The following is a 16,453-nucleotide window of genomic DNA, read 5'->3' as shown; positions in this document are numbered from 1 at the left end:
TTATTATACCCATACCAATCTTTAACGAATGTCACATCTCTAAAAACGTAACTTGTCTCGTGACATTGTATTGCCAATATTTTTAGTTTGCCTGTCATTGTAGACTTTCCTCAAGATAGATTATTATTAAAATCAACCATGAATAAAATAATTCCGAAGACTTAAGATTAAGAGTAAAAAAGTAGTAAGAAGAATTACGGAGAACGATTATTTTCTTCAAGAAATTTTACTTAGTGTTTACTCTTTGTCAGATCAATCAGTGACAGTTGACATGTTATGACCTAAAGGTCTATGTAATTCAAACTTTCGTGAGATATTATATTAAACTTATATACAAACGGCTAAACCAATTCTTTTTAAAACATTACAACAAAAAATGTATTATTATACATGAAGTAAAATAATAATTTTTAAGTAAAAATATACTTAATTTGTTATAGTATCATAATATCTTCATAAATAAATCAATTTAAAATTATTTAATAAAACTAATTAATTAAACTACCAAAATAATACTATAAACTATATTAAAGGTCTATGTTACCAGGTCATAAAATTAAATAAAAATGTCAGTTGACATTTGTCACTGTCACTGTTGCTGTCAAGAGATAAAGTTTTCTGTCGTTGATATTTATAGAGTTTTTGATTGATTAAAAAACATATACCTCAATAAATCAGGCTTATATCCAATATTCTGTTATGTAAATAGTGAAGCTCGGAGAGCCGACCTTCATTTTATTTGATTTGAAAATCTCCTGAAATGACCAACGCTACTATTCAGGTAATGTTTCCAAGACACCACCCACAAAATATTCAAAATTTCTGCATTATTATACAATAAAACTTGTAAACAAAAGTAAAAAGTAAAAATTGTAAAAGTTATACATGGTTAAAATGTAAAAATTTACAAGATTCTTAATATTTAAAGTCTGCCTTTTACCACATATTTTGCCTACTTATGTTTTTTGTTAAATATCCGCTAATCATAGGAGATAGAGGGTATTGATGACTACTGGGGCCCGGCATTCCGATCAGTCTACGAAGGGGAAGGTGGCCATGAAGCTTTTGTACAGCAATTGGATGAAAGAATAAAACAACATGACAAAGAGATTGAGAAATTGTGTAATTTCTATTATCAGGTAAGCACTTGTGTTACTATACATAACATTGGACGAATTTATATGCTAGAAAAAATACAGTGATCAATAGAAAAACCTTCATGGGTGACAAAATCAGAACATATTTCAAGACTATATTGTGATCAGAATAGATGGCAAAGTATAAATTACTTTGTAAACTTTATTTTCCAACAAAGTTTTGTTATGTTATCACCAGACAAAATTATATATTACAAGCCATTGTATATGTACCAAAGTTATTTTATAACAAGTATGTATGTATATTTTAATGAATAGTTTCTACTTCCAGGGTTTCATAGATTCCATTCGTGAATTGTTACAAGTGAGGTCTCATGCTGAAGAACTGCATGCGGAGATATCTAATGTTGATGCTAATGTTAAAGAGACAACTGACAGTAAGTATTGTAATTTTTCATTGTTTAAACACTTTAAATATGCATTTTTTAATTAATTATTCTGAAAAAACACACTATTAAAGGAATATACATAACCATGTACTTTTATGGAAACACTATGAGTCAAGTACCGAATTTCATCATGATCTGTTGAACCGCTCCAGAGATACCTTGTTAACAAAGATCCATCCATCCATCCATAGAAACTTTCACACTTATGACATTAGTAAAATTTGTGCCAGAACAAAATTGTTATTTCTAGAAGAATGGGATGGATAAATATTTTTTTCATGTTATATTTTTAGGTCTTTGCTCAAGAGCAGAGGAATTAATAAGGGCCCGTAGAGTTGAGCTGAATATAGCAGCTACAATTGAAAAGATGGAACTCTGTCTACCACTTCTCACTACATATTCTAAATTGAAAACTCAAGTTGATGCTAAGAGGTGATAATTGACACTTTATTGATTTTAGAACTTACAATCGTCAGTAGCTCCGTCCCTGAGGCATTAAAAAAAACTTAACTGGCCTGTGTGTTCTTCCAGACTATGTTCAACATCTATGCCAAATTTCAGCGAGATCCAAAAAGCAGTTCTAGAGATATCTTCTAACAAACATCCGTCCATCTAAACATTCACATTTATAAAATTAATAAGATTATTGTCAGAAGGACACTATAGTTAGATTGATGTTGTTTTTTACAAATTAAATTAAAAACCTATTTTTCACTCAGAAACCTATGCTAAGGGACTTCCTTAGCACTCAATCAAGGATTATTTGTACAGCAGGTAGTATTTGTATTGTCAGTAATATTACAATAAATACTTTTCCCGATCACCAGGTACTACCCAGCTCTAAAGACGTTAGAACAACTAGAGCATGTATTGCTACCTCGAGTGGGACCATATAAATGGTGTTCCCAGATATCAGCAGATATACCTCGACTCAGACAAGCAATACAAGATGCGTCTATGGCTGATTTGAGAGATTTCTTAGAGAATATACGGAAACTTAGTCCGCAGGTCTGTTGATTTTGATATTTATATTATAAATATTATATTTGAAAAATATTATTGTTAAATAATTTGACTTGTTTTTTTGTATGATTTATGTACAGAACTGATGTCAAACTGTTCAAGAGAATAAAGGGTTTACAGATTGTTCTTGCATGTTAATATGTAGAAGTTTATTTCAGGTTGGTGTGATGGCATTAAAACAAACTCAAGATATGCTCGGAAGGAGTTTGGAAAATATAGTTAAAAATAAAAAAGGTAAATTTAATAATATTTCCTTATAATAAACTAAAACCTTTTTTGTATCATAGTGGCTATTGTTGTTCTATCTGTGTAAAATCTTCTTTAAATTTTTAATAATTTTTTTACTTTTTTTTTTCAGAAATGATGGGAGGTTTAGGAAAAGACAATATTGGTCCGCAATGTCCGCACGAATTAGTGGATTTCAGTCCTTTACATAGATGTCTTCATATACACAGTGTTCTCGGAGCTAAGAATGATTTCATTCAGTACTACAGGTGAATTACTTTTATGAGAAATACAAGCTGTCGCCCCCGACTTCCCCTACGCATTTATAATAAATTATTGACCTATGTGTTCTTCAAGACTGTTCTATATTTATGCCAAATTTTAGTGTAATGCGTTTAGCTGTTTTGGAGATACCTTCTATCAAACATCCATCCATCCATTTGCATTTATGATATTAGTAAGATTTTTTCCAATTACAGAGTTAAATATTACGTTAAATTTATAGTTTGATTTAAAAAATAATTTAGTTGATTCATAAATTTAGCTTAAAATTAATTTTTTCTTACAATCTGACATAAGAAGAATATGTTTTAAAGTTTCCAATTAACAGTCAAGTATTTAAGAACGAATTGACGTACGAATGAACGAATGGACGAGTGAATGAATGGAATCATTCACATTTAACGCTTTAATTTCAGAGCACAACGCAAACAACAAGCTCGTTTAGTCCTAATCCCGGCTGTGGGTAACTTGCATGACTCAATTCAAGGAATGAAAAGTTACTTAAGCGCTGTCCTTGGTTTCTTCATATTGGAAGAACATTTGTTGACCACCGGAGCTGGTCTTGTCTCCAAAGACTGGTTATTGGATACGTGGAGCATGTCTGTTAATAAAGTAGCGTCTACATTGAGGACTAACACATCACTTATCACTGATCCAACATTAATGTTGAGTATCAAACATCAAATTATGCTGTTTATTAATACTCTCAAGTAAGTCATAGTAATTATTTCTTGATTATTATGTCCAAAATGTATCTCTTCTCTCTTTCTCTCTCACTCTTTCTCTCTCTCACTCTCTCTCTCACTCTCTCTCTCTCTCCCTCTCTTATTCTCATTGATAAAAATAGAGATAACAATATTTTTACAAGTTTTTCAAGTATTTGTCAAATTGTTACATACTAGCTGTGTCCCGCGACTCATTCCGTACGGAATTACAAAAAAATATAATTTGTAGTCTATCCATCCATCCATCTATCTAGACTTTTAAATCTTTTGTCCATAGTGGATTTGTTTGAATTTGTCAGATATGTTTGATATACAAATTTTGTTATAAAAACTTTACATAAACATAATGAATTTGACGCGTTTACATAATGATTTTGTTGTATTGAGGTGCTACGGTCTGCCGCCGGATCCGCTGCCGCCGGTGCTGCAGGAGATGGCGGAGCACTACACTGAGGTGCTGATGCAGCGCTGGGTCTCTGTCTTCAGGGACATCCTCGACAACGCCGCCTTCCTACCTATTGAGGTACGAAATACCAATAGTCCTATAGTGGTTTGAATCCCGACTTTCGATTTTTATTGAAATTTTTTATTTTTTTAATTGATTTCTTCATAGCTTATAATTTTGAAAAAAAAAACAAAATTGTATTTATCGTTCAGGAAAAAAAAACAAAATTGTTTTTTTTTTTTAAATAAAATAAATTCAAAAGCTATACCTTTGTTCATAGGTAGCGGATCAAGAGCAATACGACGGTGTTATGGATACATTTCCTTACGACGGTGATGAATTGGAAACACAACCGTTTCCTAGAAAGTGAGTATTCAAATAAGTACAGTCAGCCGCATAAATATGTATACATTTAGAAAGGTTTAAAAACTTGTATACGGCTTCGGTTTCTAAAATATTTACACACGTATAGGTCCTTGAGCTTCCAAATATGGATTCATGACGAATACGTGCAATTTGTACAATAGTATAATCTCAAGTTTTTTAAATGTACACATTTTTACGTAGCTGACTGTACAACATAATGACAAAATGTTAAAAGTAGTATACTCCAGACTGATATTATTTAAACACCAATAGCCTAATAGTTAAGGTTTCGGTCTTTCAATCAGGTGATGAAAAGTTCGATTCCCAATATTGGAATAGTGCAAGAAGTATTAGTAAAATAACCAAAAAAAAAAGTGAACTTGCTGAGCGAGTCAGTGGCAGTGAAAGCGTTAACTAATAATCTGTTATTAGGTTCCCATTCTCAACAGTAGTGCCGGCAGTGTACGTGCAAGTGAAGGAGTTCATCTACGCGTGGCTGAAGTACTCAGCAGGTCTGGGTCTGGGCGGGGGGCGGCGCGCGGCGCAGGCCCGGCACTCCGCCTCCCTGCTGCTCAGCCGCTCCTTCACTGGATGTCTCTCCGCACTGTTTAGACGACCATTGCCTTTAATGCAACTAGTTCAGGTGATAATTTGACCACCATAATGTGATACTTTAGCTATGACGTCACAGAACAGCTTATAATTCATTAATGGAAGAATACTTACTTTCTGACTAGCCCTCGACGCCGTCAGCGTGATGTTTTAAAAAAAATGAGTAGCCTATGTGTTCTTCCAGGCTATGTTCTATATGTATGCCAAATTTCAGCGAGATCCATGGAGTCGTTCTGGAGTTACTTCTAACAAACATCCATCCGTCCATCCATCCATACATCTAAACTTTCGCATTTATAATATTATTAAGATTATCTTTTGTTGACAGATTATAGTCGATACGCAGTATCTAGAGGATGCAACATCTTTCCTCTACGAGTTTATAAGTAACATCACCGGCTCCGAACTTGTCACCACGCAGGTAAACACTTTTAACTTTTTATTAAATAAACATAAATCCAAATCCCTATAGTATTATTTCAATGAACAATTTTAAGAAAAAAGGTCAATGGTCTACACTCTATTTATTTACAATCTAAAAAAAATATTAAAAAAAAAATTGATATTTTTTTTATATCTTTAAATTTTTTAGGTTTGTTTTAATATGTAATTCAAGTTAACGTTATTGTGCAGGCGGCGGGCAGCATGTTCCAGGCGGCCCGTGATGACGCTGAGCAGCAGATCTGCAATAATCTGGAGAAGAAAGTTGACGAATTCCTTGACCTGGAGAACTACGATTGGTTATTAGGTCAGTTAGATGCTAAATAATCCTATAGATGGCGAGATAGTGACTAGATTTTTTTAATTTTTTTTTGTTTTATAACAGTGGAACCGACCGGACAGGCGTCATCATTCGTCACAGATATGTTGAGTTACTTGTCCGGAGTGCTCACATCGCTGGAACAGCTTCCGGAACGCGCCAGGTTTTTATTCGATCATTCATTCTTTCGTTCAATAATTTATTTTCATGTTGTACTAGACTCAACTCGATTCAACTTTACCACTCAACAACTCAACTCCACAACTTAACGTACTACTCAACAATTGTTCATAGAGTGGCCGCAGTACGTGCAGCAACAAACCGCATAGCAACACGTTTGCGAAACCTTCTGATGGACCCCGCTGTGAAGCAGATCTCCTCCGGCGCTCTTTACCAGCTCGACCTGGACGTCATACAATGCGAGCAGTTCGCGGCCGGAGAGCCGGTACCAGGTCTCAAGGAAGGAGAGTTACTTGAACACTTCGCCAGTCTAAGGTGAGCCTAGAGTTATATAGATGTTGCATCTCAGAATAGGTCAATTTGTATTGGACACATTAGACCAGAAGTATTGTCCAGTTTAAGATGAACCCTTAATTGAACTCATTTTAGATCTAGGAGTAGATCAAATTATATCAGCCAATGAATAGTACAGTAATTAGTAGCCAATGTGTTTTTATTGTGATACATGTATGCCAAGTTTCAGAGAGATTCATGCATGTTCTGGATATATCTTCTAACATACATCCATACATCTAAACTTTTGCATGTATATTAGTAAGATTAGTAAGGTTTTAATGGGCGCGATCGCCATTGCAATAAAAATTGCAGTTGCGCGACTTATTGGTTAGTGGAAAAGGGATTTAAATACCTGCGATATATTTATTTATGTCGATTTCCTACAGGCAACTTCTGGATTTAATTACTGGTTGGGATTGGTCATCATATCTTCACGACGTTGGTATAGAAGGAGGTAAATACGCGTTAGTAACGCCGCGCGATGCAGCCACATTACTCGAGAAACTTAAAGAAGCAGAACAGAAGTCATCTGTCTTCTCCGTTCTGAAGAAGAATGAAAGAGACAGACGGAAACTTCTCGACACCGTACTCAAACAATTGAAGCAACTTCAGAATCAAGATGGTTGAAGTTTGTAAAATAACGTTGAAGTTTAATTCTTTTTATTTATGTTATGTATTTTTAACACATTCAATGCCAGGGTCTGTCAAGTTTTGGTATAATAACTCATAGTAGCATGTTATGTGTTAAGATTTTAATAATTTTAAGTTATAATTCGGTAAAAACTAAGAGTTCAAGAATAAATATGCGGTCGCCATTTTGTTATTTATTAACAGTTTTGTAGATCAAGCCTAAGGATGGAATGTAAGCTAACAATTTCGAAATACATTTTTTTGCCTCAGTTTTAAATCTATTTTAGACTTTTAATATCCAGCAACAATAAATATCTCAATAAAAAAAATAATTAACCTTAAGTTATTATTAGTTGGAAACCTTTGGTGCGAATGACGCGCTTTCGTTACAAAGTCAAGTGTCAGAATGAATAGTGAGGGGACATAAACGTCGACATTTTAGTAAAACTAGTGTTGAGTCAATACACTGGTTCATTTTCGGATTTTCTTCATAAAAATACTTATGTTTTTTTATTAAGTGCAATAATTTAAGGTACTGATACAAATGTTTATGTTTTTATATTATTTTAAAAAATGTAGATTAAATAAAACTTATTAGTTAAGATTAATTTTAGTGATGTTAACGCATTTATAGCACGATCGAAAAGTTGTTTATTTAATAAATGAAATAAATTACAGATATTTGCATTTTTATTTTAAACTAGCTGTCGTCCGCGACTCCGTTCGTGTGTAGTATAAAAGTTAATCGCAAAATGTGTTGGTAAGCGCATAACTCAACAACGCCTGGAACAATTTGGCCAATTCTTTTTTTAAATGTACGTTGAAGTTCAAAGATGGTTTTTACGGCGAGAAAAATTAGAATAATTTCCGGGAAACCCTCTAGGAACCTTTCTTTAATCCCGCGCGGACGGAGTCGCGGGCGACAAAAATAAGTAGCCTATGTGTTGTTTGTATAGTCGTTCAGGAGATACCTTTAAACAAACATCCATCCTTCCAAACTTGATTAGTAGTCTATGTCTTCTTCCATACTATATTATACATGTGTGTCAAATTTCGTCAAAATCTGTCAGGCATTTCTGGAGATACCTTCTAACAAACATCCATCAATCCAAGCATTCGTATTTATAATATTAATAAGAAGTAAGATTAAAATTTAAACTCATATAAATTAAGTAAGTCGTGTATTGAAACGTCAAAAAAATGATTACACAACGTTTTAATAAGTGGATCAATGCGTCAGATTATCGGAGCAGTGATCGTGAGTCGATTGGGAGACGAGGTCGACATTTGTGACCTTAGGTTAGGGTCAAATTGTCCGCTGATATATTTACTGCACGTGTGATACATGACTTTTAAAATTGCTATCTCATGCGAGATAAAATACATGTGAATGCCTTTAATTGGCATGAATTAGTTATTCTATATTACTAATAGTATTTACTATTTTTATTTTTTTTTAATATCTTTATACTTGGCAGTGTTATTTCTTGTTTAATAGTAAACTATTTACTTCATTCAACTCTTAAGACGAAGAGACTAAACTTAGTCATAGAGGTATCTCAAGAAGAGGAAAAAAATACATATAGAAACTTTGGCTGCATACATATGCAGCCAAAGTTTTATAACACCTTCATAGATCTGTAGGCATCGGTGGCTCAGGGGTGAAGCACTTGACTTGCAATCTGCAGGTCCTGGGTTCGAATCCCGCCTTGTACCAATGTGTTTTTCGATTTCCGATTTAGATATGTACATTTATCCGACGTTCGTACGGTGAAGGAAAACATCGTATGCAACCTGCACATATCTGAGAAGAAATTCAAAAGATATGTGTGAAGCCAACCAACTATGGCCTAGTCACCCTTGATTTGAGGGTAAGCTCCGAGCCCCTCGGTGGGGACGTATAGTGAGCTGATGATGATGATGAGATCTATAGGAGTTGTACAAAGATATAGTAGATATTGATAGTGCAATTTTTTTGAGACTCTAGACTTCTATATTTAAATTTATACTAGATGTCGCACGAGACTCCCTCAGCGCGGTGTTAAAAAAAAAGTAAGCAACCTATGTTCTTCCAGACTATGTTCTACAACTATGCCAAATTTCGGCGACATCTATGCAGCCCTTCCGGAGATCCCTTCTAACAAACATCCATCCATCCAAACATTCGCATTTATAACAGTAAGACAGATACACACTCGATATAAAACAAAGGTACTCGTATTTGTTATTTAAGACTTGTCAAAGTATTATTATTATGAAAACTTACAGGGCGTACAAACACTAAAGTCTTTCCAAACTGAATCTAGTTTGTATTTCGCAACAAGCACACACGGTGTCCCGCTTTATTAAGCCGCGTGTGTAAATGTTGAGAAATTGTGAATATTATCGTCTAGATTATACATAGTCTGATTTAGGTCTAGCAGACAAGACTAGTAAATATGTTGCGATTCCGCTTGCATATTTAAATTATGTTACAATCGCTTGAATATTCTTTCTGTGGTATATTTTAGTAGAATTTAGTTATCATGGCTTAATAGAAATTTGTATTTATTATTATTATTTTACGCGAGCTTTCGTGGGTTTACCAGGCCCTGACTTCCAAACGCGAGCTCACAGCTAACCATGAGCCATTTTTGAATTATGCAGGAGTAGCCAACGTGATTGGACCACATATCTACTGATGACGAAATCTTATGAATGTAAAAATTACAAACTTCTTGAAATATCAAATTAAGCAACATATAGTTCGATATAAATATTATTTGTTTTATTAAAAGGCAAATTTCTATGAACTAACAATTATTCTCAGTTAATACCTGCACTTGAGCATCTTCCGTAAAGTTATGTTTAACGTATTTATTCTTATTACTTTTCTTATGCTATGAACGACCGAACTAATTAATAGTTGCAATCGTTCTGGTGGTCGCCTCTGCTAACCTCTCTTTGAACAGGCTGGAGTGAGTCTATGCCCTTTTTAACGCAAATTACGCGCTCATCGGTGAGTTGCGGATAACAAAACCTATAAAACTATATTACTTGTTAACAAAAGTGAGACTATTTTCAAACATTAGTTTATTTAAAAAAAAACCCTTGCACGTATTACGTCCGTACAAACGTACATTCCATATTTCGTATAGAAAATACACATATGTGCAAACATAACAGAACAAATACATTTTCAATATAATGACGCAGGTGGTTAAAATGGCGGACACACCTGATGCTAATTGTCATTAAATCGGGCACTTATAGTAAATAACATATGGATTACATTTAGGTCTCAGGGCTTAGCTGCTTATTTATTCGATTTAGAAAGTTTCGAGTTGCAATATATGTTGGTAGTTGATTTATTGGACTACAGATGCACGTGAAGAAATATTACATTAGGATTTGCAAGAACTGTGTATTAAAATAGTATTTTATTTTAATTTTATTTTCTTAATCTGATTAATATTTTAAAAAAGTCGGTACTATTCAGATTATTTTTTACATAAACTAGGGTGTTCTGTACGTGGGCCGCGGACGAGAGCGAAAGCGTGCCCGTGGTCCCGTCCCGATGCGTTGGAGGAACAGAGGGGTTTAATGGGTATGCCTCCGCTATGGAGGAGAATCCCACATAACTACCGCGTCTCCTCGGGGCGCGGAGTATGCATAAAGCATTCCCTTCTGAAAAAAAGGTTGTTCTGTACGTAGTCTTATTTTCTGTTTGCTTAGCTTTGCGTCTTCCTGAATAGGTGTTTCTCCTTCGGCCAATTGGCCTATTGCCTAGCTAAATGCGAAAAGAATTCCTATAGGGCCGATTAAACACCCGCACGAACATCTGTATAAAACATATCGTCACATATTATATTTGACAAAACAGAGATAAACGGAGATTTCGGTCTCAGGAACCCGTGGTAAATAAAACTAGATACTAGTTAATATGAAGAAATAATGTACAAGTATTGTTTGATAATTTCCATACTATCAGTGGCATCGTATTCTGCATACCAACAGCCAACAGCAATGACAAATGGAGGCGCCGTGTTATCAGATATATCATTGCCTTGGAATAGCGTGACTCGCCTACATGTGCTATTTGGTAACATAGTTCCAGTTAGCCCACTCACTGACCTATGGTCCTAAGTTACAATTCAAATGTGACTTATTATTTATTATAAAAGTTACATGACCCTAGTGTTTGACTTTTAGATCTAAACCTTAGAGTCTGATAAAAGCTAAACGTTTCATATCAATATGAAGATACCATTTTTTTTCCAGAGAGGAATGCTTTATGCATACTCCGCGCCCCGGGGGGACGCGGTAGTTATGTGGGATTCTCCTCCATAACGGAGGCATACCCACTAAACCTCTCTGTTCCTCCAACGCATCGCGACGGGACCACGGGCACGCTTTCGCTCTTGTCCGCGACCTCGTCTGAATATGAAGATACCTAAATAGAGTCGAATGTGGATAAGCTAGAGTCCAAGGGACTAACTAACTCAAGTTACTCGCTTATGGTGGTCATCGGCCGGGACCGGACAACGATTCTCGCTAATCCTGGTTCGAAAGATTATTAAAAATTTCTCAAGAAAAATGGCACGTAGATACGAAAATGTTCGCCATCTCTGAACAAGTAAAAAAAGTATTTAAATAAAAGATTGCGAAGCTATGTGGAATTGCTGTTTTTTTGTAATATTTTATATGTGTTTTACAACATGGAAATGAGCAATGCGTCCATTTTTCATATAATCAGATGGCGCTTACAAACCTGTTCGTTGCTCCAGTTTCGCGCCAAAGAGTGACAACTTGACCTTGCTGTCGAGCGATCGTTTGATCCTTTTTTTATTTTATTTTGTTACCGAAATGTCAATATTAAAGTGCCAGTGATTTTAGATTAATAATCTATCCCTTATATGGACAGAATAAGTCTGTTAATTAAGTAGCATATTTTAAAATTTAATTAAAAACGCTAGAAGCGTTTTATAACCTTTACTATCTGCGCGCGACTCCGTTCACGCGGTATAAAAGAAAACTTAATTAGTATAATGTATGTGTTCTTTCGGACTATGTTCTACATCTTTGTCATATTTCAGCGACATTCATGCAGACGTTCGGGAGATACTTTTAAAACATCTATCAAACGCATTTATAATCTTAGTAAGATTTGACAAATTTCGGCATCGGAATTTGGTTATTTTATGTTTGATATTTTAGGTAAGATATGTTACTACTTGTTAGGTTCCAAATAATTTATAACAAAATACTGAAAAAGTTGAGGAGAAAAACATAATTATAATACAAAAATTTAATTTAATTCTTGTATAAAACTTTTGTTTAATTAAAAAAAAAAACAAAACAAGATATGACTTTTACAATAGATAAAAATAAATTAAATGTCAAAAAGTTTTGGTCATTTGTACCATATATACTCTATGGTGTTTAGATATAAGGATATTTGAAAAAATATATAATCTGTATTATTTATATCGGTATGTGAAGAACTGGCTCATCTAGTTTCGCCCACAATTCATGGTATTTGTCTTAACATAAAATAATAGATCGTTGATACACTGACATTTGGCTTATAGTCTTTTTGTTAACTTAGTGTTCACAAAGAAGGAATGTTATATGAAATTTATGCTGATTTGATAAATAAAAAACATAAAAACTTATTCGTAACAAACATCTAAATCTTGTCAAATAATTTACTACAAGTTTTTTCTTACATTTTTCATATTCGGCTTAAAGATGACATCCGGTTTTAACTAATCATAGATTTATTGACCACTAGCTGTCGCCCGCGGCCCCGTCCGCGCGGTATTGTTTCAATTATATTTTAGCTGAAAAATATTTCAACTATTTTATCGCTCTCAGAACAGAAAATATCAGAATTAATGCTTATTGAAATATAATTATGAAATATATTATGATGAACCACCGGCTTCCAAAGCTTTTAAATACTCGTTAAACTAAACTGCATTTTTAGCGTAATATAGATGTAAAGATGAGTGTCCTATCGAAATACATCCCTCTCTATTCTCTTTGAAAAAATAGAGATAACAATATCTTTTATTACATATTTTCGGGTAGTGGAAACCGGTAATTAATATTTTTATCGTGGATTTCATATCGACCTTTATTGAGGTCTTAGGGAACAAAGCTAGGTCTCACCTTCATCAATCCGCATCAATACAAGGCGAATAAAATGTTAGCAATTTCAATGCTACATGAAATGTACTAAATTAACGTGGGAAAGAAATCTATTGTTTTTAATAATATAGAACAAAGATACTTATATATGTTTTAAGTCGTGAAACAAGATGAAATTTGATAAAGATCAAATAGTTTTGATGCTGATATATAAACACGGCTAAACATTCACGCATATTCGTCCGGTGGCGGCACCGACTAGTTTCAAGCCCATCGGGGACCCTTTATCAGGATGAGTGGTATTATTACGCGGACGCGGCTAGTTTTGATGCTAGAATTTTTTACCATCAAATGCGTACTAAAGCTTCCTTCAAAAACTTCACAGTCCTTTAAAATTAAGTCACTTAAGTTTTAGACAATCTATGGCCAGAGGCCAAAGTATCAATTGCCATCTGTGATGCAGTATCAAGCAATAAAATGATCTTTTTATCTGGAAATATAATAACTAAGTTATGTCGATTTAACCTGTACTTGACTCGTTCAATCCTAAATAGTATTAACACATTATTAACCGCATATTTGTGCAATAAAAAACTATATTTAATATTGAAAACTTTAGAATTTAGTTTTGATAAGGCTACAAGGATACGCATTTATAATAGAAAAGCTAATAACTTTGTTACTTTTAAACTATGGAATGCTTTTAAGCCTTATTTCACACATCTTTCTTAAAACTTAACATTTTCTTCGTGCCCTTTTTTATGGAGGGTTGGCAAAGTCTGTACTCTTCATATATCTCTCCTTATTTCTATTAGCCGTAATATTTGAATCCAATTCCTTCTTACGCATATCCTCTTTTACACAATCCATCCATACTTTCTACGATCTTTCTATACTTTTGTAGCCATCAACATTTAATCGTTAAGGTCTTATGGTATTTGTAAGTGATCTGGTTAACCGGATTGTGATTTACTAGCAGTCGCCCGCGACTCCATCTCCGCGGAATTAAAAAATATATAATTAGTAGTCTATGTGCTCTTCTGACTATGTTCTATGTGTATGCCCAAAATTTCATTGACATCCGTTCAGCATTTGGAGATAACTTCAAACAAACATCCATCCATCCATCCATCGCATTCGCATTTATAATATTAGTAACATTTGTCAATATTTTTTGTTGATGATAAGTGAAACTAATTTTAAAAGAGGATATTACGATTTAACAAATTGGCGTATCGTAATATATTGTAATATGTATCAGAGACAAGGCTAAATCTTATTGAAATTTATTTATATATACGCTACTTTATGACGTTTTAAAATACAATAATGGCTGAACGTGTTAATTCAATAAGAGGATTACGTTTACATTTCAATTTATGTCAGAAACATTGCGTAAATTTTAATATTTGCGTCATTTTTATAATTTTAAGGTTATGCCGTTATTTTAAAACTAAAATGGAATGTCTTCAATTAACAAAAGCCCAAGAAGTAACTCGAATTGCATAGCTAATCATCAAAAAAGTTAATAAATCCTACTAATATTAAAAATACGATTGTTTAGATGGATGTTTGTTAGAAGGTATCTTCGAAACAGCTGCATGGATCTCGGTAAAATTCATAGATGTAGAACATAGTCTGCTAGAACACATATAGGGTTCTAATTAGGTTTTTTATTTCGCGCGGATGAAGTCGCGGGCGACAGCTAGTAAAATATATAATACGTGACTTCATGTCTTCTTACGCCATTACAATTCAATTGTTGATTTGTATATAATCGTTACTTTTTTGACCTTACACCCTGACTGATATTTTAAGATCCTGGTAAGACACGATGAATCATAATACGTCACACCTACGACGTGAATCACGAATTATATTAACTTGACGTATCCATATCATAATGTCAACATCAGAGTATAATAACCATATCTGTACCTGGTAAATTAACTTGATTTCACGAAGAAAACAAGGTGATGTTAAACATACATAGATACTAGCAGTTGCCCTCGATTTTGTTAATTTAAAAAGTAGCCTATACCATTCCATTAAAAACGGTCCAGTTGTTCCGGGTATTACCGGGAACAAAAGCGGCCTTGCGAACATACAGACAGGCAATATTTTTTTCTTCGTTACGCAGATACATTATATGCACGAAATATGATTTTTTTTCGGTATTACATACAGACACTCCGATTTTATTATTATGTATAGTTATAGCTAATGTTTAGTTTGATTTGTATAGTAACTACGTTGCGTCAAAAAACCTTCGACGTATCAATCAATAAAATCAATTGAGTCCTTACAATTTTACGTCGTTTTAGTTCTAAGGCATTAAAATTTGTATTAATTTTAAAACGTAAAATCCTTTTCGCCTTCAAGGAACGTATTTCAAAATAAGCTTATCTAGACACAGAAACATTTTTTGGCTTCAGTTAAAAATAGTTACACGTTCTTACGGTGCAAGGGTTTTTGCGATATTTTATCATTGAATTTCTTCACTGTCATATTTTAATCTAGATATCAGTTTTAATTGATTGAGACCCCAAAGGATTTCGAGACTGTAGGTTATGTTTTTACTTACATGTGAATTAAGCAATAACTTTTTAAAACAAATTAACTAAAGAAAGTCACTATAAAGGTCACACTACACTGACGCATGATTCATACCGATGACAACACGTTCTCTCTATGCGTATCGAATGGTCACATAATTGATTGTCAATAATCACCGGGTACAGTTTAATACGAGAGGCGTATAGTTTTAATTTCAATCGGGGATTCGGTCTTGATCTAGATTAGCGTGTGAATGAATAAATTATACTTTAAAGGTTAAAAGAAAATGAAACAAAAGTTTTTATTAAGGTAAAGCTTTATAGCCTCATTTGAGTATCATATATTTCCTATTTTCTCGAAATAGAGATCAAATTTCTAAACACTGCAAGAGCTTAAAGCTCTGAAGGTTTTAAAGCTTTTTGTGTTTATCCCTATTACCCTACCGCTTGCCAGTTTACGTAATGTCAGTATAGTAAGTCAGTAGCGTTCAAAATCAGCTCTGGCATAATGTAAACGTTAACTGACACTAGACGCCTATCCAGTATAGCTCTACTGGCCTACTGTACTGGCATAATATAAACCACGCATTAATAGCTAAGCTGTCAAATCTAAAATGTATTTAGTAATATCTTTGA

The 16,453-nt window shown here is 33.8% G+C and overlaps 1 protein-coding gene across 1 annotated transcript; it reads left to right on the top strand.

The window, feature by feature from the left end:
- Positions 1-600: 600 nt before the first annotated feature.
- On the top strand, positions 601-7,576 carry Sec15 (exocyst complex component Sec15). Its single transcript, XM_013316793.1, has 16 exons — positions 601-781; positions 990-1,139; positions 1,429-1,534; positions 1,840-1,978; positions 2,374-2,554; positions 2,728-2,803; positions 2,928-3,063; positions 3,493-3,786; positions 4,189-4,324; positions 4,527-4,612; positions 5,045-5,255; positions 5,553-5,645; positions 5,858-5,972; positions 6,051-6,147; positions 6,279-6,479; positions 6,887-7,576. The coding sequence occupies exons 1-16, from the start codon at positions 761-763 to the stop codon at positions 7,125-7,127; spliced, it is 2,283 nt and encodes a 760-aa protein (XP_013172247.1). The 5' UTR covers positions 601-760; the 3' UTR covers positions 7,128-7,576.
- Positions 7,577-16,453: the final 8,877 nt, after the last annotated feature.

This window comes from Papilio xuthus, unplaced genomic scaffold (assembly GCF_000836235.2).
Source record: "Papilio xuthus unplaced genomic scaffold, Pxut_1.1 DF826945.1, whole genome shotgun sequence".
NCBI lineage: Eukaryota > Metazoa > Arthropoda > Insecta > Lepidoptera > Papilionidae > Papilio > Papilio xuthus.
This window is presented reverse-complemented; position numbering and strand designations above follow the sequence as displayed.